The sequence below is a fragment of the Pelodiscus sinensis genome, chromosome 8 (genome assembly GCF_049634645.1).
Source record: "Pelodiscus sinensis isolate JC-2024 chromosome 8, ASM4963464v1, whole genome shotgun sequence".
Taxonomy (NCBI): domain Eukaryota; kingdom Metazoa; phylum Chordata; order Testudines; family Trionychidae; genus Pelodiscus; species Pelodiscus sinensis.
In genome coordinates this window covers 27866910-27892961 of record NC_134718.1, presented here as the reverse complement: position 1 = coordinate 27892961, position 26052 = coordinate 27866910, and the positions used below count along the sequence as shown (strand labels likewise).

The following is a 26052-nucleotide window of genomic DNA, read 5'->3' as shown; positions in this document are numbered from 1 at the left end:
CAAACACCGGGTGCCATCCTGGTTGGGGGCTGAGATCCGGGCCCTTCTGGGGCTCTGGGCAGAGGAGGAGTCCCTCCAGGAACTCTAGTCGTGCTGCAGAAATGTGGACATTTATGGCTGGATGGCTGAGGCACTCTTGACCAAGTGAGGAGCAAGGTCAAAGAGCTGCAGCAAGGCTACTCACAGGCTAGGGAGCACAGCTATTACACAGAGCTCAACCAGATTCTGGGCGGTGGGCAAGCCTAGTCCCTATGCATGCTAGTGGACTCAGGGTTGGAGACACCCATGGTCACCCAGCTGGAGCTCCTGGATGAGAAGAACGATGACCAACAGCAGCTGTAGGATGAGGAGGACACTGGCAGTGTCGTCAACCTCAGCCTGGAGCTGAGACCACAGGCTCTGAACATCTCCTAGGCATCATCTGACACCAGGGAAGGAACATCAGGTGAGTACTGTCAGGTTGGCACACACACAAGGCGGGGGAGGCAGGAACACAGAAGATGGGGCAGGATCGTTGCTTGACATGCTCGGCCTGGACAGAGTGCAGCTGGCCGTGCATGTTCAAGAACGTGCAGTGGCCGTGTGCAACACGTGGTCTCAGGAGCCAGTCCGGGAGCACACACGGGCAGCTGCTCACAACCTGGGGATAGGCCCCAAACACGTGAAGTCCTCCCCCTGCCAGGCACTGCTGGAAGCAGACTGGGCACAAGGGCGCACGCACGACCCCACACAGACCAAGGAATGTCGCACATAGCAGATGGCCATGCCTGCACGCACAAGGCATTACCATGTGTGTGTGTGGGCCCCAGGGAGGGCAAGGCCACTCCAGCCCCCTCTCCTGCACATGGGAGCCCACTCTGGCCAGACACTTCCCTGACCTGCTTGTCCATGGGGGGGAAGCAGGAAAGATGGTTCCCTGGGCACCTCAGGGCCCCTGTGAGGACAGGCCTGCTGTGCAGGCCACACGTGGCCTTGCACTCAGGACATCACCGTCTCCTGTTTCAAGGACAGTTGCTCGCTGCTCACAGAGGAGGGCACGCCCTCAGGGACAGTGTCTGCAGGGATGACTGACCGCCTCTCCCTCTTGTCCTCCACAGTCAGACCAGCCATCGCTGAGGGTTGAGCCACACCAGCCGAGACAGCCGACCGAAGCCGGGGGAGCTGCAAGCACTGGCGGATCCACCATGACCTCATGCGACAGCACATCGCAGTCCTGTGAAACATGCAGCAAACACTCACCGAAAAGGTCCTCGATGATGCCGAGTGGGACCAGCTGGTGCGGCAGGGCGAAAACATGTGTGCCACCATCTGGGAGGTCATGGCATACCCGGGTCCTGTCCCCGTTCCCACTCTCCCCGCCCCTGCTCATCTCTCCCCTGCCCCCTTTGTCCCCCTGCCAGAGGTGAAGGGAGGGTGTTATGCGCCTAGGGGCAAAGGAAAAATTTGTGCCCCCCCCTCGCCGCCAAGTGTCATGGCTCCGAACCTGGTTCACAACTGAGGGGAACTTGTACTGCATCTTCCCCCATCCCCTACAGTTTGGGGCTGGGCTCCCACATGCACTAACCCTCCAGTGGAGATGGAGGAGGGTCGGGCTTGGAACAGCGTCAGGCTCGGAGCAGAGAGGCAGGGAGGAGACTCCAGCTGCCAGTGGCAGGCAGAAGGGATAACGGGGGGAGTAGAATGGGATTAAATTTGAGCCTCCCTAGCATGGTGCCCAGGGGCAACTGACCCCTCCGGACTCTTTGCTACGCCACTGCCTCCCCATCCCCCGCAGATCTATCATCCTATGCATGTGCAAGATCTGTGAGAGCCGTCCCATGAATCTGCAGTTAGTGTCCGTGGCGCCGGCTTCTGAGTGGTGTCTCAATGCTGCCACATTCACCTCCAAAGAGGGGGCTTCCCAAAGCAGGCCCTTGCTGCTGACCCCCAAAGCATCCACAGGTCCAGTCTCCTTTCAATGGGCCCACTTCCCAGGGCTCATTGATCTTGGATCTGGCTTCCATCCCCTCTCCAACCTTTGCAACTGCCCAGAAGTGCTCACCTTCCTCCTTATACATTCCCACCTTATTCTCCCCCACAGGGACAGTCTCTGCCTCACTTGTCCTAGGGACTATTCTACCAAGACTTAATACAAAGTTTCCATGTAAAGGACTCAATACAAAGCTAAAAACTTCAATGAGAGAATGATTAATACAGAGACATGTCTACATCTGCTGCAGGGAGACACCTCTGCCTGCCTCCACCCCTCTCCCCCCAGAGTCTACAACCCCATTGCAAAGCAGGTGAGGGGAAGAAAAGAGGCTGAGGCCCATCCAATGGGACTGAAGCAGTCATGAGCAAGCCATGCCCGGGAGCCATTCTCCTGTCCATTGCTGGTGCTGTGTTGCTTCAGGCATGCGGAAATGCAGTCACCTCTGGGGTGCGCTGGACAGCTGTTTAACACCTGCACAAGGCTTCAGACAGGGAGCAGTGTGGGCTGCCTTCCTGCAGAGCCCCATCAGAACTACTGTGCCCTCCTGGCTTAGTAAAAGAATAAACAGGAGGATTGGAAATTAACCCGCCCAGTCTCACGTCCCCTAGGCAGGGAATGAGCCATCTACATTAGGCCCCAGCTGGAGTATCATGTTCAGTTCTGGGCACCACATTTCAGGAAACATGGAGAAACTGGAGAAAGTCCAGAGAAGATCAACACAAATGATGAAAGGTCTAGAGAACATGAGATATGAGGCAAGGCTGAAGGAATTGGCCTTGTTTAACTTGGAAAAGAGAAGACTGAAAAGGAACATGAGAGCAGATTTCAAGTATCTAAGGGTATGTCTACACTACCCCCCTAGTTCGAACTGGGGGGGTAATGTAGTCATACGGAGTTGCAAATGAAGCCCGGGATTTGAATTTCCCGGGCTTCATTTGCATAAAGCCGGCCGGCGCCATTTTTAAATGCCGGCTAGTTCGGACCCCGTGCCCCGCGGCTACACGCAGCACGGACTAGCTAGTTCGGATTAGGCTTCCTAATCCGAACTAGCTAGTCCGTGCTGCGTGTAGCCGCGGGGCACGGGGTCCGAACTAGCCGGCATTTAAAAATGGCGCCGGCCGGCTTTATGCAAATGAAGCCCGGGAAATTCAAATCCCGGGCTTCATTTGCAACTCCGTATGACTACATTACCCCCCCAGTTCGAACAAGGGGGGAAGTGTAGACATACCCTAAAAGAGTATCATAAGGAGGAGGAAGAAAAATTGTTCTCCTTGACCTCTGAGGTTAGGATGAGAAGCAATGGGTTTAAATTGCAGCAAGGGAGGTTTAGGTTGGACATTAGGAAAAACTTCCTGCCTGTCAGGGTGGTTAAACACTGGAATAAACTGCCTAGTGAGATTGTGGAATCTCCATCACTGGAGATATTTAAGACCAAGTTAGACAGACACCTGCCAGGGATGAACTAGGGCAACTCAACTTTGGAAGCCCCTGGGGCCACACTGATACTTACAGAACATGCTGAGGGCCTCAACTTAAGTGTGGTTGCATATGCAAGCAAATATATACAAATAGCTTCTCTCACACTGACAGGCATGAATACAAAGATTAAGGCAAGACTACACAACACACAGGCCCCATTTAAGTCAGTTCTGCTGATATTAATAAAATGTAATATTTACCCGATTTCTACCCACGTGACAGCATTTTTCATGAGCAATGGCAGTCCAAGAATTTAACTACTAAAATGCATATCAACAGGAGCTCATTACATTGACTACTTTTTTGTTTTGGCTCCCACTCGCCGGCCACATGTTGATCCCCACATAAACCCAAACTGCACTGCGGGGCGCAAACAAACTGGCCCTGGGCAGCATGCCAAGTTATTAATAAATACTTTTAAACCTTTACCTTTTCTCTCTGCTGCCATGTCTCCTCTCCTTGCTCCATTATCTCCCCTAGTGCCTGCTGCCCCCCAACTCCTCACCCTCCTCTGCTGTCCTGACTCCTGCTCTTCTCACTGCCCTCAGCCCTCCTGCGACCTGACCCCCTCCACCAGCCCTTCTCTCCCTCCTGTGCCCACTCCGATCGGGTGAGCCACCCCTTCTCATCTCCTCTTCTAACACCTCCCTCTACACACCTGCCCTGCCTCTCTCCTCTGGTGCTCATCCCTCTCCTGCAGGTGTCTGCCCTTCTGCTTCACCCCCAGAATCTCCTGGCACCTGCACCTTCCCTTAGCCCTGCACCCTCCTGGTGCCTCCCCCTTCCATCACTGCCCCTGCCCCCTTTGCTCTCTTTTTCTCTGATGCCCACCCCCTCACCACTCTCTGCCCCCGTTCCCCTCATGCCCCTGTGCCCTCACACGGCTTGCTCCATCCCCACCTTTCTCATGCCCACCCCTTCTTTCAACCTTCTCCCAGCACCTCCCCCTCCCCCTCCAGACTCTAATGCCCCTCTCCTTTCCTCTCCTCTCCTCTCCTCTCCCAGCATCACCGTGTCCCTCCTTCCACTGACACCTCCCCTCCTGCCCTTTTCCTCATTTTCTGCACTTGGCCCCCTGGTATTTGTATCTTCCCTCTCCCTTCCACCTCCACAAGTGCCTCCTCTCCCCTCCCACCTCCACACAAGCCCCTTCCTCTCCCACCCCTTCCCCCTAGTTTTCCCCCTGCCCTGCCCTGCCCTGCCGTACTGTACCTTCTGCCTTCCACTTGCGGGGCAGGAGTCTGCATTCAGGCCCCAAAAGTCCCCGGACTCCAAACCGGAAGCTAGGCCAGCACCACGCGGCACCGAACACTTTTAAAGTCCCGGGCTGTGATGTCACGTCATGCCCGGGCGTCTCCCCGGTCACCTGGAAACGCTGCGCAGCGTGCACAGGCAAGGGGGAGCTGACTGAACGCTGGCATGGGCGGCAAGTTCTATGGCCGGCCCTCCCGGCCCTGCTGTGTGCAGCATGCGCAGGCAAGGGGGAGCCGACTGAACGCTGCGCACGGCAGGGATGGTCCAGGGCCGGGGAGGGGAGGGGGGATGGACGGCCATAGAACTTGCCGCCCATGCCAGATGAGCCTTCACAGTGTGTGCTTGCTCTCATGTCGGCCCGGCGCCCCCCTAGCATGGCACCCGGGGGCAATTGCCCCCCGTGCCGCTTTCGCTACGCCTCTGCCCCCTGCCCCTGCTCCCCCACCTCTGTTCCCCCTCACCCTTGCTTCCCTTGCCATACCTGACCACACTGCAGGCCCCCCTCCTGCCCAGCCCCTTGTTGTCTCGGGCCCTATTGAACCCTGAGTCCGTCGAGGTCTCTGGACTCGAGCTGGCACTTGCAGGCACTCCACATGACACTCCCAGCCTTGAGCCCCCCTCCTCATTCTCAGCCCCCCTCCAGGTTCTGAGCCCCCCTCTGCCTCAGTTACTTTGATTTTAAAGAACTAAATAGAAAGTTTATTTTGAAATCAAAACTGGTGTCTTTATTAATTGTCCAGGGAATAAGGAAGGGAGGGGTTGTGTTAGGAAAGGTATTGAGGGGCAAGACACAAGCCCCCATTGGGGAGGTCGTGGGGAGAGCTCCTGGGCTCCTTCAGAGACTCTCTCCTTCAGGGCCTCTGGTTGCGCACCCCAGCCTGATGAGCCTGGCGGATGGCAGCTATCCGGGGCTGTTCAAACTGCCTCCTCTTGCCACCAGGCTGTGTCCCCCACTCCAGGAGGAAGGCCTCCTCTTTGCTCTCCACCAGGTTATGGAACATGCAACACGCAGAGACCACCTCGGGGATTTTACGCTCTCCCGCGTTGAGAGTGTGTCAGCAAGCACCTGAACAGGGCCTTAAGGCTCCGGAAGGCGCATTCCACCTGCATGCAAGCCCGACTCAGGTGTTCATTAAACTGTTCCCTGCTTGGGTTCAGGTGGCCAGTGTAGGGCTTCATGAGCCATGGGATCAGTGGGTAGACTGTGTCGCCCATGATGTAAGTCGGCATCTGCATGTCCCCAACCGCAAAGTCCCACTGGGGGAAGAATGTTCCAGCCTGCAGCCTGTGGTAGAGGCAAGAGTCCCTAAACATGCGGGCATCTTGTGCCTGGCCCGACCACCTCACACAAATGTCTGAAAACTGTCCCCAGTGGTCGACCAGGGCCTGCAGCACCATGAAGAAGTAGCCCTACCTGTTAACAAACTGGGCCACTTGATGGTGTGGTGTGCAGATGTGTGTCCCATCGATCACTCCTCCACTGTTTGAGAATCCAAGGGCAGCAAATCTGTCCACAATGGGGTCCAGGTCTCCGAGGTGGATGATCCTGCGCAGCAGCATGGAGTTGATGGCCCTCACCACCTGCAGAAGGACACATAGAAACACAGAAAACAGAGAATGAGAGGGGGTGCCTGAGCCCTTGGGAGGTGTCTACCCCTTCCCTTCCCCCCCAAACACCCCAGAAGCCTCCCCTCATGAGGGCCTCCCCCCAGCAGCAGGGCTGTGTGAGGGCGGGACTGCACAACCCCCACCCCATGGGGCCGGACCTTGCCCCCACTCCCACTCCTCCCCCCTTTCCCAAGGGTACCCCTTTTCCAGCCTCCCTCCACCTGCAGGGACCGAAACCCGAGAGTGCCTTACCTCCATAAAGATGACCCCGACAGTGGACTTCCTCACACCAAACTGGAGTCCCACCAAGCGGTAGCGGTTGGTGGTGGTGAGCTTCCAGACTGCAATTGTGACCCTCTTCACCAGGGGAATTGCGGGCCACAGGTGGGTGTCTTGTCTTCAGAGGGCAGGGGCGAGCCAGGCACATAGCTCCAGGAAGGTGGCCTTCTGCATGCAGAAGTTTTGGAGCCACTGTTGGTCATCCCACCGCTCTCTGACGAGGTGGTCCCACCAGTCGGAACTGTAGTCCAGCCTCCAAAATCACCTCTCAACCATAGAGAATGGGGGCAAGGGCATTGCTTCCACATCCAGGCAGAGGTTCTCAATGCTGAGCTCTGAGTCGAGTTGGGATAGGACCGTCATGATGGTCTGCTGAAAGTGCTGTAGATGCTGCAGCATGTCAGTGTGGGGCCATCGCCTGCTCAGGGGCCATCGCCTGCTCCGGCTCCATGGCAAGAACAGAAAAAAATGCTGTGGCGTCCAAGAAAGCTGGGCAACCAAAGCATGCACTGAAAAAGCTTTTCTGTCCCTCAGAAAGGTAGGCAAACAAGCAGCAGAACCTGAGAAACGACTGTCCAAGGGAGTCCTTTTAAGCATGCGTCTCAGGCTATGTCTACACTGCCATTTTTTTCTGCAGAAAATATGCAAATCGCACTATCATTTACATATCTCCACTGATCCTTTTTGCAGAAGAGGTTTTGCTGCTAAAAATCCCCATGTAGATGGGGCCATTTGTTAGAAAAAAACTTTTTTTTTGCAAGATCCTGTAAACCTCATTTTTTGAGGAATAAGGGATATTCCGAAAAAGCATTTTTTTCCGTCAAATGACCCTGTCTACACGGGGCTTTTTAGCTGCAAAACCTCTTCCACAAAAAGGATCGGCAGAAGATATGCAAATGAGAGTGTGATTTGCATGTCTTCTGGGGGGGGAGGTGGGGGAACCCAGCAGTGTAGAGATAGCATCAGACAGCCTTAGGCAACAGCAGTTGGAAATAACTGCTGACCTAATGCTCTGCCAGAAGTGGTTCCGGGTGGCGTTTTATGCGAGAGAGCATTCAATGAGTGTGGACGCTCTCTTTTGAAAGAAGATTTTTTGGAAGATCTCTTCTGAAAAAGCTCCTTTCGAAATAAGCTTGCAGTCTAGATGTACCCTCAGTGAAATAAGCAGTGTTGACCCAGTCATCTTAGAGATATCAGAGGGCAGGGTCATGGGTACAGAGGCCAGAATCCTACAAACTACTGTCTTGTTCTACCTGGCTCCCTCAAGCTTTGATGCATCATGGTTCCCCTGCCTATTAAAGTCATTTGGAGAGGTTTCATAATGGAGAACAACTCCACGCCGTAGAATACAATAAATCCACTAACCGAGGATTTCCTACAGAATTGATGGGGAGAGAGTACATATTCAAAAGTCTTTCACTATGTATGAATCTCAACCCCAAAAATAGGCTTCCACAAGACTTGAAGAAAAAAGAATCTGATGCTACTTGTCTCCCAGCAAAGGCTCTTAGAACTTTTAATCTCCTCTGCTTGCAAAAGTGAAATCTGATTCAAAGAGGCTGTGGAAGAATGCCTTTGAAAGGGCAAATAATACAGGGCCTTACTGAGTCCAACTGCTTATTACTAAGGCAAAATTGCCATTGGCTTAGATCTGCCTGAGGAAGAAGTGTTGAACTTTTAGGCCCAAGAAAGGAAAATCTCCCAATATAACCAGTGAAACAAACTAAAAAAAATGCTTTGGTTGTGTTTAAATCTTCACCCAAACAATTACTCATATTTCCTGGTGGCATTACATGGAAGCTGAGATCCCAGCATTAAAATAATAATTTCTGTGTGATAAACAACCAATGGATGGAAAATACATGAAAATTTTGGGATAAACTAGAGGTGTATCTATCTACCTGTCTCTCTATATACACATACCCCCAATGCCATCCTCCTCAACACATTTAAGCAGGGAAATTTTTGCAGGAATTGTATCAATGATAATATGATCCTTTATCTTCAAATACATGTGTACATCTCCACACACTGGTCAAAGGACAGATTACAAGAGAGTGTTAATATTTAAAATCTACTTTACATTGTAGTTCTTTACATTTAATATCCTGGTGGTCTCTAATATTGTACTGAAGAAAAAAAAGACTAAAACCAGCAACACAAATAATAAGAACATTATGAACATATATATATATATATACACACATTAAGGCTACGTCTACACTGGCCCCTTTTCCGGAAGGGGCATGTAAATTTCATGAGTCGTAGTAGGGAAATGCGCGGGGGATTTTAATATCCCCCGCGGCATTTAAATAAAAGTGTCCGCCACTTTTTTCCGGCTTTTAAAAAAGCCGGAAAAGAGCGTCTACACTGGCCCCGATCCTCCGGAAAAAGCGCCCTTTTCCGGAGGCTCTTATTCCTACTTCAAATAAGGCTTCGAATAAGAGCCTCCGGAAAAGGACGCTTTTTCCGGAGAATCGGGGCCAGTGTAGACGCTCTTTTCCGGCTTTTTTAAAAGCCGGAAAAAAGCGGCGGACATTTTTATTTAAATGCCGCGGGGGATATTTAAATCCCCCGCGCATTTCCCTACTACGACTCATGAAATTTACATGCCCCTTCCGGAAAAGGGGCCAGTGTAGACGAGCCCTAATAGTTTTCGGCTGCCATTATGCAAATGAAGCACAGGAAATTTAAATTCCAGCTTCATTTGCAATTTCGAAGTGTCTAGTTTACATCCCTTTTTCGAGAAAAGGGATGTAGTTTAGACACAGCCTTCGGTATTAGAAAACTCTGTCCATTTCCCATTACCTTTATTCAACTGACTTTGGGCTGAGCCTCTTAATCTACAGTTCTCCCCAGATCCTTCAGCTCTCTAGAGATAGCCTTTAAGCTCTGGTCTTCCATGTATCTCCTTCTACTTCAATTTCTGCCTTCTTGGTCTGACCCTCTTTCTTACCCTTATTGCTCTGTGGAAAGGCTTCCATGGGTCATGAGAAAGGAAGTAACTCAGCTTTATGCATTTTCCCCTACTTATGCAGGATAGGAGATGCAATAGAGCTGAATCCCCTTGTGGAAATAGAAAGTGTGATCCACCCCTGGATAATTTATTTTAAGAGGATTAATTTATTATTGCTATTTTGGAAATATGACAATATAATAACTAGCAATTATGGTAGCAGCACTTGTATCCATGGCAGATTTTTGTATCTTTTTTTTTTCAGTCAATTGGTTCAAAGACAGATTACAGAATATTCCCATGAAATGCATTTTGTGAATTGGTTGATTTCATTGTGACTAACATAGCTCATTTGCCAAAGCCAGACAATTTTTTAGCATGTAGTCCCCATCTTCCCTACTATTGATATCTTGCACAAGTAGAGGGTGGATTCATAACAAGTGTTGTCCAACAGGCTTTCCTGAATAACTGATTTAATCAACATACACTTCTGTTATCTCAAAAGGACAAAATGGATCTCCTGGATCATTCCTGCACTTTTTTAATGTGTGCCCTTTAGGGATGTAAGTGGCTAGTCGACTAGTCGCTCCCTCTCTCCCCTTCCTCCCCCCGCTGTCTCTATCAGTGAGAGGCAGCAAGGGGGGAACGGGATCTGGTGCTGGGGAGAGCTGTCTTAAAAGCCAGTTCCCCTGGCACCATCTCCATGGGGAGAAGAGGCAGAGGGACAGCAGGGAACTGGCAGCACTTCTGCCTTTGAAATGTAGCAGGGCTCTTACTACATTTCAAAAGCAGAAGCGTTGAGGGAAACCTGCGGGGAGCTGGGGACTCAAGCAGTCCCCTGCTGGCCCCACGCTCCCTGTTTTTGAATATACAAGAGCCCTGGCAGGGTGTTGCTACATTTCAAAGGCGAAAGCAAATTACATCGACTATTTGATTAGTTGATTAATCTAAATTTAACATCTTTAGTGCCCTTATGGCAGCCAAATTTGACCATATGCCCTACTTTATACTTTTAATTACAAGTAATATATTCATTATGTAAGATATATCATAGCATAATAAACTGGTATTTACACACACTAACCAAGGAAAAAAACAATGCATGAAAATATGGAAAATTTCAAAAGGGACAACAATGAGCTAAACTTTCTTCTCATTTACATTAGGACAAATCTGTTGAATTCAAGAGGGTTATACTAGTATAAATTAGAGGTGAATTTGGTTCAGTATGATGCTATTTACATTTAGAGAGAAACCCTCTTCATTTCTTCTGCTTACAGATAAGATGCTTGTGCTTTCAGAAAAATAGGCTTTCTATCAATTACTTAAGACAGTGGATCTACAAATCAATTTCTGCATGTTGGGGAAATTCTTCATAAGCAAAGGGGTACTCTGATATCCAGTTCACCTTCCCTAAATCTCATTCCCCAAAATCAAGGTCAAGTCTAATCTTTGTTGAATCAAATCAACTCCAGTATTTTCCCCCAGTCATCCATCAGATTCCCTGTAATCTGGTCTCATATCCATTAGTTCTTTAGGATCTCTTTGTGCTCATACTGACAGAAAATAAGAGATTGATATCCCTTGCCCACGAGCTGGTGTCTGGAGTATGTCTCTTTCCTGACAGCCTCCTTTGTGTTCAGATCTCAGCTTTCTTCTCCAGGGCTCCTAACACTACTTACGCTCAGCGTGCACTGCCCATATAGATAACATCACAAAATAAAGGTTAACTACATCAGAACTAGATAAACATTAATTAAAATGTAGTTAAACAGCCTCTTGGTCTAGCTAATTGTGATATTAATCACACAGAATGAAAACTACAAGCCTGACATTTTAGAAAGTCAACCGTCTTTCAGTATCCCAGGAAGGTGTACTGGTTGTCCAGATTTTCATGTTTCAAGAAATCTCTGAAGCGTTAAATAAATTGCACTGATTTAAATAAAGGGGTGACACTGTAACAGTTTTTTGAAACTGATGCACTGTGTTGTGGCACTCTCCTCAGGGTACCCAGAACCATAAGCTGTTGTGTTACCTTTCTGCTTCAACAAAAGTGATCTTTGCTGGGATGTCAACTGTGTGTCCTCCTTGCCACACCAGTCCTGTAGGCCTTGCCAGCAAACTCCTTGAGACTCTGCCAATTTTAACCTTGCCTGGAAGGTAACAATCAATGAACCCCAGTTCCCCAAGAGGAGCCTCTCTGTGTACAGTCCCTCTCATTCATTATTAACTTTGCTGCCTCCAAAAAGACAGCAAGTGTAGTTGAGGATTCATGCTTTACTTCAGTATAAAAGCATTGAGATGTTTTATGTGAAATTAAGAATAAATGTATTAATAAAGAACATAGAATTAAGTCATATTAAGCAGGAGAAAAGGACTCTTCTAATTACAAAAAAGCAAAACACACTATCTAGTATCTAAGGCTATGTCTACGCTGGGAAGATTTGACGACAGAAGTGCTATTGGCATGCAAAAGTCACTAAAAGTGAAAATCGGTCAAGCTAGTTTTTCTGCCTCCTGTTGTCCACATTTCATGGCCACATTGGTAGCTTACCTGTCAACATTGCAAAACAAGGTGAGTAAGCTTTCTTCAGTACAGTGCTGTGGGAAAGCAGAGCTGATCCCTGCACTTCTTGGGATTCCCTAGTAGTTCGGTGAGCTGGAATGTCAGGGCAGCACAGCAGTATCTCCAGTACTCCCCCTGCAGCAGCAGAACAGAAGCATTCAATTTTTTTATTTTATTTTTTTTGTTCCCCAAATGGAACAGTTCACTCAGTGCACAGTCAACTCCCCTGGAACTCCTTGCCAGAGGATGCTGTTGGAGTAAGAGTTTTATATTTGTATTTTAGGTTTAATAATGTAGTAATGTATGACTTATGTTAAGGTAGGGATAGATTTTTAGGCTTTTAGTTAAATATATATATATATATATACACCTTTCTTTGTTTTAAGGTTTAGTAAGTGAGAGACAGAATCTTGTATTGTGTCTGTGTTAATGAGATTAGAGGAATGCTGAAGACTCAGTCTCAATGTGAATTGTTTTGATTAGGGTTTAATTTACAATGTCTTTTGCTTTGCTCAATATAAAACATTGCTGTTTATATTATCTTCTTTGAAGGTCTCTGTAAGGACTGTTTATGTGTGAATGTGCTGTGTATGTGTCAAGATAAGGTGCGAAGGTTGTTGTCAGAGCCAGATGGCCAAGAAAGGAGAGGTAATGTGGGTGAAGACAGACAGATCAGCCTCAGAAGAGCCATTGCCAAGCATCCAAAGAAAGGAGGGGCAAAACTGACGATTCTAAAGGTGAAGTATGAGGCACCAGTGAAAACAACTGATTAAATCCAGGACAGAATGACTTTTTCAGAAATATTTGGTATGGTAACATCAAAAGAAAACACTGGACACAGACTGACACAGCAAAATCCATAGAGGAAAAGATTATAAAAGCAGGGTGCTTTGCCATGGAACTATGGGTTCATCTTGTCACCAACTCCAGAAGCATCGGATCGTGACTGACAGAGCCTGGCTCCCCCTCTGTGATTAATCTGGCTGGCCACTAGATTGATCCAAACTCTGGACTGGTAACTATAACATTGACTGGTGGGAATCTGTGTGTGAGTGTGTGTGTGCATGTTAGTGACTGAAAAGCATATGCTAACTGTTGTATTCTCAATAAATGCGACGTACTGCCTTTTCCCCTACAAAAGATCTTGTGTGCTTTGTTTAAGCATAACAATGTGATGAAGGCTAGGACTTTATCAGAGTTCAAAAAAGAGATAGATAGATTAATGGAGGCTAGGTCCATCAATGGCTATTAGCCAGGATGGGTAGAAATGGTGTCCCTAGCCTCTGTTTGTCTGGAAATGGGTGACAGTGGAGGGATCATGTGAGAATTACCTGTTGTGATCCCTCCCTCTGGGGCATCTGTTATTGGCTATTGTCGGCAGACAGGATACTGGGCTAGAAGGATCTTTGGTCTAACCCAGTATGGTGGGTGGTTTGGCATCTGTGCAGTGAGATGGAGGCAAGGGGAGTTTGTTTAGGGTGTCCTCACTTACTTGCCACAATCCTCTCTGTCTGTCTGGGTTAGAGGGAGGAGTGGAGGGGAAAGCAGGCTGCATTGGGGGACATGTGTGTGCCAGGACATTTGCATGATTATATTTCAAACAAAATTTACATAGGTGTTAATGGCTTAAGGTAAGAAAGAAAAAGATTCTTTTAACAGAATTTTTTGGAGTATTGCACATATCTAAAACCATGGTCTTAATGATTTTTTAAAATCCTGTGTTACTAATTAATACACGGTATGTTGTATTGCATTAAGGCCAGATCTTTGCTATGTGGTAGAGTCAGAAGTAACAAGTACTAGGTGTGATGCTAATTGTTTAGTAGGATGAAACTTTATTCACAAGCTCTTTGAAACATGCATCTGTCTACAAACCTGAAGCCATGTGTTAATTTGTTCTGGGGTGTCTACTCTTTGAGCTGGTGACACACACAAGGTGAAAGTGTAAAACCATTAGAACTTTTATCTGTTTTTACAGATCTGTTTTACATGTTCTTATATAACATGGATCCTAAACATTCCCCAAAGAAACTGCATAAGCATTGGTGAATGCCTTTTACTTTACTTTCCAGTGTCAGTAAATATTGTACTAGTATTTACAAGGAGAACATGACTATTTCTAGTTGACTCAGATTTGTTTAGCATCTTAAAGCTGAGCTATGTGTGGATCATATGCATTTTGGTGTGTGTACTAGCTTGAGTTGTTAGAAAGGATGATGATACATGTACTCCAAAGGATAATGTTAATTTTCTTTTTTATTTGATTTCATATCAAATAATCTTAAGGCATTGTTCCTTGATAACTATCCCTTGTTTTAATATTTTTCTTCCACACCTATGGACTGTTTAAATACAGGTTGGATCTTCCTGGTTCAGCACCGTAAGGACCTGACTGGTTCCGAATGAAAGAATTTGCTGGACCAGGGGAGGTCCCTGCTGCCTGCCCAGAGCCAGCTGACCTCCTGCCTCTGGCCCCCTCTACTCCCTCTCCAACTGGTCTGTCCATCATGCTATTGCTGCCTCCTAACTCTGGGCTGCTGTGGGCAGCTGGAGTTCCCTGGCACTGGCACTGGCCTCATGCTGTCATGGTCGACCAGGTTTCCCCAGCTTCACACTGCCATTGGCAGTTAGGACTCTCCAGCCCCCAGCTTCATGCTGCTGTGGGTGACCAGGCTTTATCAACCCTGCACTGCATGGGTAGCTAAGGTTCCCCAACCCCACACTACTGCGTGCTACTGGGCTTCTCTGGCCTCCAGCCCTGTGCTGCCACACGCAGCTGATGTTCTCCAGCTCCTGGCTCCGCACTGCTGCGGGCAGCCAAGGTTCCTTGGCCCCACACTGCTATGGGCTGCTAGAGTGCTATGACCCCAGCCCCAGCACTGTTGTGGGGCTCCTCCAGCCCTGCCATGGTCTGGCACCAGAGAATTCCAGAGTTCAGAAGTGCAACCTGTATATATGTTTTTGTTTGTATTGGTGGTGCATAGCCACACACAACCTCAATATTGGTGTTACACATAAGAAATTTCAACCCACCCAAAAGAAAGTTCAAGCTCTCAAGGATAGGAAATATTAAGAGGTAACACTGGTCATGAGCCCTGATACTGTTTCCACTGCCACTTGTTAGTCTGATTGCTTTGTTTACCTCAGATGCAAGTGTACTTTCATTGTCCTCTGCCTTTAATCAAGCCATGTAGATAGGTAAAATCCACATTAGTTTGTCTAAAGTGGACTTGTTTATCCAACGGCTCCAAAATATACTTTAAAAACATATCCCCAGCATGCATACATAACTCTTTATAAATAACCAACATATACATCACAATGAAATTTATGACAAGTGTGTCATCAGTTCTCATATAATACTTTACTAGACACTGGTGAAATATTCTGCCAACAGTGTACTGAGTCTGCCCTTTGCAGATTGGCACAAGGGGGCTGTTAGAGTTGTGCATGTATGAACCCTTTTACACCTGTTTAAATAACAGGGGCAAGTAAAACTGCTGTAAGTCATGTTTAAATTGATATGCGTATTTTTACAAAACGTTGCAGTGGTTAACTAAATTGGTACAACATCATATTTTTGGTTAACCTGATGCAACTTCTTTGGGTAGAGAAACCTTAAATTCAGTGAGAAATCCCAGTATATTTCTATGTGTAATTGAAGACACCCTCCTGTTATAACTTGAAGTGTTTATGTTCCGAGACATTAAAATAATGACTTCATATTAACTTAAATCTTCATTTAGAAATGAGTTCATAATTACAAATTATTTCAGGTCACAACATATTTGTTTAAGATTATTAAGCAAACTTGTTTGTTTTTTCTTGTTTTTATTTTCTTCATTTCAATGGATGCATATTTGTGTACTTGAAATATCCTTTGTTCATTTCCAAGGACTCTTTTGTATACACAAACCTTGTGTGTGCAGTTCATTTAAGAAATCTATTATTTAACTCAAGATATTGGTGCTTGTCAAAGTGTATCTACATTACTTTAATACAGCGTTTCTTAAAGTGTGTTCCGTGGTACACCAGTGTGCCGCGAGGCAGTCAGAGGTGTGCCTCGGAGAGAACAGAAAAAATTCTGCTTCCTCCCCTTGCCCCCTGCAGAGCCTGTAGACAGCTCCCACTGTGGCTGTTTCCCTTCCCCCCAGCCCGCAGGATGGCCCCTGACCCATGGGGCCTCCGGTGCTGCACAATCTCCTTTTCCTCCTCCATGTTTGCAGGCCACAGCCTTTACAGCAGCCGCTGCTGCTGGGAGGGGGAGGAGTGGCCGGAGCTGAGAAGCTGTTCCTGGACCGTGGTGTTTTAAAATTGACGCCTGTGGGGAACCCGGCTCGGGCTCTGCGCCCCCCCCCCCCCCCGCCCTGCCAGCGGAAAGCCTGGCCTGGTGCTGCAGCTGCGCTGGGTTCCCCGCTGTATGGGCAGGGGGGTGGGGGGAGACTGAGCTCTCCACCTCCCCCCCCCACCCCAAGGAACAAGAGCATGCTCCCTGGAGGCATTCCCTGCTGCAGCAGGGTGCCAAGCTAGGTATGTGCCTCCCTTCATGCCCAGACCCCGCACTCAAATCCCCCTCACTCCCCTCCCCCTGCCAAAACCCCACATTCCCAGCTTGTTCTGACACCCTGCCCCAAGTCCCCTCTTGCACTCTCCCTCCTGGCCAGATACCCTGCCCCAATACTAGCTCCTGGCCAGACAATCTGCCCAAAGACCCCTCCTCTACCCTCCCTCCTGGCCAGACACGTGACCTTATTTAGCATTTGTTTATTATTATCCTTACTTTTTTGTGGTCTACGTTTTCAGCTCCATGTACCAGACTGTTATTAGGGAAGTCTTCCGGGGGGAGGGGGGAGAAGGAGTTGTGGCACATTTCAATCCCCAGGTCTTTCATGCCCTGTGTTTTGTTTATATATATATATCTCCTTGGTGTTCCCCATAAAAAAAATAGTTGTTTGGTGTTTTTCAATATTAAAAAGTTTAAGAAACACTGCTTTACTATTTTTGTCATATTAATACCATAAGCTTAGAGTTTTATGTTTTGTGGTTGTTTACCAGGTAGTAAAACAAATAGAACTCCTATTGGACAGTCAAAGCATTGTCATACTCTTATTCTAGAACTTCTCCATAGACTAAATACTCTCCAAGAGGTTTCCATGGTGACCTTTGTTGCTTGCTCAGAAATATCTGAAAACTGTTGAGACATGGCCATGGCTTATCATGGCCAATGGTGGATCGCCACCTTAACTGACAAATTGTCATAGATTTTGCATGCCAATATAGATATTGGTATGAAATCAGTCTGACCAAGGTAGAATTTATATTTTCTTACATTTATGTTATTCTTTTAATTCTCTTTCTATTGCATATAGATGATATAGCAGAGGAATTCTTTCTAGGCTAATTTAACACTGAATATTTATTGTTTGTAGACTGTATAATCTATTGGGAAAATGTACTGCATCATCTTTCAAAAGCAGAAAGTTAAATTATGTGTGAGATAGATATTTCCCTCAGGATTGTTAGATAAATTACTAGTTATTTTGATTATTTAACATAATCTTGAACTGATAGTTGAAGGAAAATAGAAAGGGCCTGCTTACCAGCTCCATAGGGTCTCCGTATCTTTGTATGATAATCACTATGAGGGACCTATTTTGGCCAGCAAATTATAGCTGACTATACAATGCGGCAACTGGTGAGCCTAAAAGGATTTACATTTTACATGGCTGCCTGACTTAATGTATCTTGGATTAAATTACTGAAAGCTATATTGCAACCAATACACTGTGGCTACGTCTACATTGGCATGATTTTGCGCAAATACTTTTAACGCAAGAATTTTTGCATTAGAGTATTTGCGCAAGAGAGTGTCTATATTGGTCCGGGACTCATTGTAAGAACGATGCGCTTTTGTGCAAAAGCACGTTTACATTAGTGAGACGCTTTTGTGCAAAAGCAGAAGCCCGGAACCATTTTGAAGAGGGCAAAAGGGCACCAGCACTTTCCGGGGGCGGGGGCGGGAGCTGGAGCTCCTTTGAGACACGTGCTTAAAGGGATCTCCCCGGACAGCCGTTTTCTCCTGCTGTGTGCTATAGGACCTCTTGCAGGGACTGACAGTTCTATTTGTGGTTGCCCTCTACTTTCTTGGACACCACTGCTTTGTGCCTTTTAGTGCCTTTGTCTGATTTTTTTATCTCAGCCTTGCTTCTTATGCCATGGAGCCAGGGGTGGCCTTGTGCCTGCTCTGGCCCCTTCCGGCCATTTTGGAGTGCCTGCAGCTGCTGCTTCAGGCTGCTGCATTCCTCATCCAGGACCTCGAGGTGCAGGTCGCTCTGGACTCCCTCACCAGGGAGGCCATGGTGTCCCTGTGCCATCTCCACCCCACCGTGCAGAGGTCCCTGTGGAGACTGAACACCAGTACTCGCTGGTGGAACCGACTGATCCTGGGGCAATGGGACGACCAGCAATGGCTCCGGAACTTTCACATGCGAAAGCAGACATTCCTAGAGCTATGTGCCTGGCTCGCCCCTGAACTCCAGAGAACCACCACCCAGCTGTAGGCACCCATCCCAGTCGAGAAGAGGGTCACCATCGCACTATGGAAGCTGGCCATCTTGGACAGATACTCATTAGTGGCACACCAGTTTGGGGTGGGCAGATGGACCATCAGTGCCATCATCATGCAGGTAAGTCCCAGGGGGAGTTAAGGGTGGAGGGGGGGAGGGTGCTGCACTCCATGCCCAGGCAAGACTCCAGGCTGGGTCACCCAGGGGTTTGGGCCGTCTCTCCCTTGCACAGGCCTGCTGGTGGCGGGGGGCAGGGGCCCTGGTGTGTGTGTGTGTGTGTGTGTGTGTGTGTGTGTGTGTGTGTGTGTGTGAGAGAGAGAGAGAGGACAGAGGGCATCATGGTGGGGAGGCCTCCAAGGGAGCACACACTCACCCTGCCTTATGTAATGTGTTCCCCTGTGTTTCTCAGCACCTTTCTGCAGGTTGTCCATGCCATCAATGACATCCTGCTCCAGAGAGTCATCCGCCTACGCGACGTGGAGTCTACGGTGGCCGGCTTCGCTGCCCTGGGGTTCCCCAACTGTGGGGGAGCCCTGGATGCAACCCACATCCCCGTGCCCAGGAGCATCGAGTGGCCCATTTTATAAACAGAAAGGGGTATTTCTCAATTGTACTCCAGGCCCTCGTGGACCACCGTGGCCGCTTCCTGGACATTTATGTGGGCTGGTCCGGCAGGGCACATGATGCCTGCATCCTACGCAACTGTGGCCTGTTTGGCAGGCTGGAGGCGGGCACTTACTTCCCCCAATGGGAATTTACTGTTGGGGACGTGCCCATGCCCACATGTGTTGTGGGGGACGCGGCTCACCCCCTGCTGCCCTGGCTAATGCAGCCCTACACGGGGACCACAACTGGGCCCGCAACCAAGTGGAGTGCACCTTTGGGCGTCTGAAAGCCCGGTCCCGTTGTTTGCTCACCCATCTGGAGGTGGGTGAGCGGAATGTCCCGGAGGTAGTGGCCGCGTGCTGCGTGCGCCACAATCTCATGGAGCGGAGGGGGAGGCCTTCCTCCCGGCATGGATGGCAGGCAAGGGCCAGGCCTTCGAACAGCCCCGCACAGCTGCCATCCACCAGGTGCACCACGATGGGGTGTGCATCCGGGAGGTCCTGACGGAGATGTTCTCCCAAGCCCCATAGTAGGGTCGCCTCTGTATCCCTTGACATCTCCCTCCCATCCCCAACCCTTCCCTCCTCCCCATCCCTTACCTCCCAATAAACAACCAACACAGTTTTTTTGGAACACAACGTTTGAACTTTGTATTTATAATGGGGAGGAGGGAGATGTACGGTAGGAGGGGGGAGGAGGCTCTTAACTGGAAGGGGGGAGCTACTGCTGGGAGGGGTGGCCCCTGTGATTGCTTCTATGGGGGTGGACCTGCACATGGGGGTCAGGCCACATCGGGGCACGCAGCACGGGGAGGTGGGCAGGAGCATGAGGAGGCACTGCAGGAGCAGGAGGGGCAGGAGCAGGCCTCCTGGTGCCACTTCAGGTCCGCCTCCACCCAGTGCGTGATGGCTGCTTCCACCTGTTCAACAGCCTGCACATGCCGCCAAAAGAGCTGGTCCCACTGCCGGACCCGCCAGCTTGGTGGTTGGGCGGCTGGGGGTGCTGCCGCTGCCACAGGGCTGGAGGGTCCCCCACTTCTGCTTGGTCCCGCTGCAGGGAACAGAAGAAAGGATGGGTCAAGTAGGCAGCCCGGCCACTGTCCCCACACCCCATGCCCTCCACCCCTGAGCCCAGGTGACACCACAGTAGTGTGGCTTGGTCCCACTTGGTTACCCCTCTCCCCCCATGTTGTATGTTTGCATATAGGACTGCCCAAGGAGTAGGGTCCTCCTCCATGTATTGTAACCACCAGTCTGTGTCCTGGCCCCTTGGGGGGTGGGAGGGCGCTTGTGTTGTGTTAACCTGTGGAACTCGCTGCCGGTGGAGGCTGTGAGGCTTTGGGCTAATCAATGGTGTTTGACAGGGAGCAAGATGAATCCCCACACAGTACCTGGGAGCACATATGGCAGACGTGGTCTGGGCTCTCAGATCACCATCACGTGGGATGTCTCCTGGATGGAACCAGGAGAGTGACTGGGGAGTGTACCATCCTTGCAGCAAAACTCAGGTGGCCCTAAGGCCAGCCCAAGCACTTTCCCCCTCCTCCTCCCTCCTCCCGCTAGCCCTCACACACAGTAGCTCAGGTACATGTGTGGCCGTAGTGGGGACTTCCCTCGGGGGGCCAGCCAAGGTACCGGGAGCAGGCGAGGGGCTCAGAGGGGGCCACGCTGACAGGGCTGTGTCGCTGCGGTTTTCCCAGGAGTAGTTGGCTATGCTTCACAGCTAGGCATGGAACAGTATGCAGTTCTGTGTGCTGCACCCTTGCGGAGGTGTGGGCTCTGGCCTGAGCCCCTGGGACCCTGGCTGGTTCCAGCCAGCATCCACCCTTCCCCCTGGTCCAGCCGGATGTGTGTGACCAGCACGGTCCCAGTTGTGCCCTGTAGCTGCCTGCTGCGGCCACGTGCCGCTCGGTCACCAGGCTGCACATGCTGCATACTGCTAACGCTACACAGCGTGCAGCTCACGCGGCCTGAGTGACACGCTCTCCCCCTCCGGGCGCCTGGCTCCCCCTCGCCCTTGTGAGTGCAAAGTGCAACACTCACCGGTGGATCCTTCCCCAGCCTCCGAGGACGCATGGGAGACATCGTGGCTACCCGAGAGGGTCTCCGCCTGGAGGGTCACAGTGCTGCCCTCGTCCTCCGACCCGCTGGCTGGCTCGTCTTCCTCCCCCGCCTCGCGGGCCTGGTGACGGGGGGGACACCTGCAGGTGTCCACAGGGACGGATGGGCCATGCGGTGCTGCCTGGCCCAGGATCCAGTGGAGCCACTGGTAGTGGGGGCAGCTGTTGGCTCCTGTCCCCTGGCCCTCACTGGCCCAAACATAGTCCAGGAGCAGCTCTTTCACCTTAGCCCGGACCTGCTTGAGGGTCCGGGCTGGATGTCCCTGGTGCGAGAGCGCCTGGGCCATGCGGTTGAAGATGCACCGGGTGTCATGGAGGGCCTCCTCCTCCTCCCACAGGTCCAGGAGGGCCTCCAGCTCCCCTAGGGACCAGGACGGGACTGTTTTCTGCCCCATGGGACCTCCTGCGCTGGGGGTGAGAGTGGCTGTCCCCCCCCCCACTCCCCTCCGGAGCGGCCATCCTGGTCTGGTGGCTGTTGGGGACTGCAGCAGAGCCGCGTGGCAGAGCTCTGGGCAGAGGCGGCAGAAATGCTTCTCCCTCGTGGCCTCTACAGGTTGTGTCTGCCTTTAAGGGGTCTTGGGTTACCAGGAAGTCCAGAGCTGCCTGCAGGTATGGAGTGTCCAAACGGCCACTAGGGCTTTTTTCCGTTTAGACTGCTTTTGCGCAAAATGTCTTGGCTGCCTGTCTACACTGGCCACTTGCGCAAGAGGGCTTATTCCTGAGCAGGAGCGACAGAGGCAGCAAGAGGGTGGAGAAGTAACTAGCTGAGTCACTACTTAACTATCTGATAAACTTATACTTAAGCTTATTGGATAGCTGATTAGTCACTTACATCCCTAAATTAAACTGGAGGCAGTTTCTTTATTCACAGCCCCAAGCCTCTTTCCAAACATCACTGCCTCCAAAGTTCCTTATTCTTGCTTTCTCACAGCACTTCATTTCCAGACTTTCTCTTGTTGAGCTTAGGGCTCCTTGCTTTGCTGCCTATCCTGTGAACTTCTGTGACGTTCTGCTGCTTCTCTCCCAAACATCAGTTCGGGAAATTGACAATAAGCGGATTGTAAAATGTAATATAACCCAAATCACCATCTCTCCGTAAATATTTAATAACGCCATGTTATCGAATTCTATACGTTAATTTCCTCTTTAATCCATGCAGTTTTAACCTTTAGGGAATTTAGTGTAAGGGGAAGTTCATCTGATGCCTGTATTTGGGTCCATGTTCATACTCGCCTTGAAAACCACAGGGACCTCGGAGTCTGTTTCCATAAGCTTCTGTAAACTGTTACCTACCCACCCAAGAGCAACTTTAAACACGTCTTGACACAGGGCGCTTTGATGTCAGCCTGGCCACACGGGTCTCCTAATGGCGACACTCATTGGGCAAGGGACAGTGTATCCTGACCACGCAGGCATCGCAGTGTGGGGGACGTTTCCTGGGACCCGTCTTCTGCCTGCCTTGGCCGCCTTCCCGGGGAGCCTGGGCGGCACGGACAGCCCCGGCTTGGGAGGGACGAGCGTTTGCAGGCTGGACGCGGGCAGCGCACCAGAGGGGCTCTACGGGCTGCCTACGGACCCGGCTCGCTCGCTGTCCCGCCGCCGCAGCGCTGAGCTCTGGCCTGGCGCCTGGTGGGCGGGGCCGGCTCAGGCCGCGGCGCTAACGAGCCCCCAGCGCCTGAGTGAGGCGGGGGCCGCACGGGAGGGAGGAGGAGGACTGGGCGGGGCAGGTCCTTCCCTGCCTGCACGCGCGCGGGGCGAGGCGCCTGCGCACTGCGGAAGCCGGACCGGCGCGGCTAGGCCCGAGGCTGTCACTTCTTCCTGGTGCTCACGCCTCCCTGCCTGTCTGGCGCGGGGCCCCCGCGCGCCTGTTCTCCCTGGCCCCTCGGTGAGTCTGCGGCGCGCGAGGCCGGAGCCTGGCGCTGCCCCGGCGATTGGGACCCGGCTCCGCTCTGAGTGTCGGGCGCGTGGGACCCCGGCGGGAGGGGCAGGGATTGAGCCCTGCGGCGGGAGGCAGCGGCGGCCCCTAGTTACAGCGCAGCGGGACCGACCCTTGCCCTGCGGCACGTACAGCGCAAACCGGCCCCCGCCTCCTCAGCCCGCTACGGCCCCTGCCCTTTGGCCGAGCCCCGCTGGCCCGTCCGTTCCTAAATTGCGCGAGACCGCCCCTGGGCCGGCTCTGCCTGCGGGACGTGTGGCCCCGCGGCCGGGCTGGGGGCTCGCTCCTCTCGGGCATCTGATGGCTCGTTTCTTCGCTAAGGCTGCGAGTGGGGCCGTGGCATACTGCGCACTTTGTATCGGTGGGTATTTTTTTTAACAGAAGTGAAAGATCCAGACTTCTGTGAGCACTGACAGCCCCCGGGGTAATGTTTGGCAAGTAGGAGTTGTATCAGAAGGCTTGGCCAAAATTTGTTGGCATCGAGTTTTAGCTACAGCAAAGGTGTATTTCAGTGGCCGGTTGGGTATTGATTGTGGAGCAGCCTGGGATGTTTCTGGCGGAAAGGTGCTCTGTGTGCTGTACATGGGATGTTTGAAAATGGGATTCAGAATTTGTCAGTGTTTCCGTGAATGCAGAATGTTGCTTAAAAAGAAGAATGGAGAATTATAGTCTACATCGTAGCTTTTGAAGTCACGAGGTGTATGAGGTAGTTTTTCAGAGCTCTTCACTAGGTATCAGCACGCAAACAATTCTTTAAGCATACTGGAAACTTCCAGTCTTTTCCTTTCCCCATCATTGTATCTTGCCCCAGAAAAATAGTAGGTAGCTGCTTCCCTTATCTGTCCCATTTGTTCCTTGTCAGTATCACACTGTGTTTAGTAGATGTCTCAAATAGTGACTCATTCTTGAAAATGAAAGGCATGGAGATTGATAATAACTTATTAGAAAATAAATGCTTTTCAAATCCTTGTCTGGAAACCATAACAGAAATGCAAAAGATTGCTGTTAGACACTGAAAATTTCAACATTTCTTATTTTCCTACAGAACAATGAAATTACAATTTAAATTTCTAAATAAGTGAAAATCTTATAATATCCTTTTCCTTTAAATTAATGTTTTTAGACTTGGGATTGTTCTGCAGTATGTTCTGGGACAAAAACCTAATTAATCTGTGGATTTTTGTGTGTGTGTGAATTTCGCCCCTCCCACTTTCTTGCCATATTACTTGATTGTGGAAACCTTGGATGCTACAATTGTATATCTGATCTACTATTTTGTGTTGCAGGTTGAAACTTGTATGGCAGTCATTTATATGGATCTTTGATGGATCTATAACTATGTCTCAAGTCAAGACAATGTCATTTTGAGTGTCGTCTTCTGAATGTGGTAGGAAAATAGATTACTATATGGGAAAAGTAGCTAGCTCCATCTGGTCATGCTTTAGTTTTCTGAAACAGATACATTGAGTTCCACATAGGTTACTGCATTTGGGCTGTTTACATTGGAACTGTGAAAGTTGATGGCTTGTCTTTTGCAGATTGACGTTTGTTAAAAGAAAAGACTTGCTCTGCTATTGTTCCTCATAAATGCATCCCCTTCCTTTACTATTAAGCAGCGATCCATGTGGTACTTGGTGATGACATTTTAAGTAACTCTGTGTAAGATACTCTATTTGTATAGTTTGTAAAGCATGTGAGGATTTTTTCAAGATGTAATACTGTATAAATGTACCATGCTCATGGTACATTTTATATTAAATATTCCATTCTTCAGTCATGCTTAGAGCCCTGCAAATCCACAGATTAGGGATGAGAAAGGTTGACCAACTAACCAGTAACTGGTGGGGACTGGAGCACTTCCCCGCCTGCTGAGGGCAGGGGGCTGCCCTTGTCCAGAATAGCCTCTGTCCGCATGGAGCCCAGGCGCCCAGCAGGCAGGGTGTGCTTTGGCCAGGGCTGAGAGCCTGGAGCTGGTGGCAGCTGCACTCCTAGTCCCAACATGGAGCTGGGGACGGGAGGGCTGCTCCAGCTTTGCTGGTGTGGTCCCCAGCCCAGATCCCAGTTAATCAGTTAAAAGTTAGGTCAACTTAACATTTAACTAGTTAGCTGATTAAGCAGGATTTTATATTCCTACTGTGGATATTTGATTAATATCCACAGGCATCCACATCTGCAGATGTGGATGCAGATATCTGCAGTTGATTTTGGCCGATATGGATGCTGATACAAATTTTGTATCTAGAACCCTGCAGATTTGCAGAAATCTGCTTAATATACATGAGAATCTGCATCTGCAGATGTCAGTGCAGAGATCCCTGGATCATTTTTGCGAATGCAACTGCAGATATACAATTTGTACCTGCATAAGACTCTAGTCATGTTATTTTGATTACAGTGTTAATTGATGAAGAATTGCAGTAATTTTTCATTGGTACTTTTAGATTCTGATTTAAAAATACGGGAAAATTCCTCTTATGAAATTTAGTTTTAGTTTTTTTTTAAATAAAACTCAGATGCTTCATACGGGAAGAATCCCAAGATTCTTGGGATTCTACGGACGGAAGAATCCCAAGCATAGTTACAAGCTGGGGACCAACCGGTTAAGTAGTAGTTCTGCAGAAAAGGACCTGGGGGTTACTGTGGATGAGAAGCTAGATATGAGTCAACAGTGTGCCCTTGTAGCCAAGAAGGCTAATGGCATATTAGGTTGC

At 49.7% G+C, this 26052-nt stretch overlaps 2 protein-coding genes across 5 annotated transcripts in view; one reads left to right on the top strand and one right to left on the bottom strand.

Annotated features, from left to right (window-relative positions):
- The first annotated feature begins 17275 nt into the window (after positions 1 to 17275).
- HERC4 (HECT and RLD domain containing E3 ubiquitin protein ligase 4) overlaps positions 17276 to 26052 on the top strand; it is a 105907-nt gene continuing 97130 nt past the window's right edge. The window contains exons 1-2 of one of the 4 annotated variants that reach the window (XM_075934914.1): positions 17276 to 17422; positions 24628 to 24728. The gene's annotated coding sequence lies outside the window, so the exon portion shown is untranslated. Of the gene's footprint in view, positions 17423 to 23152; positions 23291 to 23455; positions 23703 to 24627; positions 24729 to 26052 lie in introns of those variants that run through there. The other 3 variants (XM_075934915.1, XM_075934913.1, XM_006125272.4) reach the window with 3 other exon arrangements.
- Positions 19954 to 23129, bottom strand: LOC142830391 (uncharacterized). The gene is made up of 2 exons (XM_075934917.1): positions 21329 to 23129; positions 19954 to 20336 (listed from the first exon to the last, which is right to left on the bottom strand). The coding sequence occupies exons 1-2, from the start codon at positions 21798 to 21800 to the stop codon at positions 20068 to 20070; spliced, it is 741 nt and encodes a 246-aa protein (XP_075791032.1). The 5' UTR covers positions 21801 to 23129; the 3' UTR covers positions 19954 to 20067.

Excerpts from the sequence above, each read along its gene's own strand:
- LOC142830391 (XM_075934917.1), bottom strand. The coding sequence starts at position 21,800 with ATGGGGCAGAAAACAGTCCCGTCCTGGTCCCTAGGGGAGCTGGAGGCC. Across the intron at positions 20,337-21,328 it reads GGCTGGGGAAGGATCCACCG|CGGGACCAAGCAGAAGTGGG; the intron begins GTGAGTGTTGCA and ends TGTTCCCTGCAG.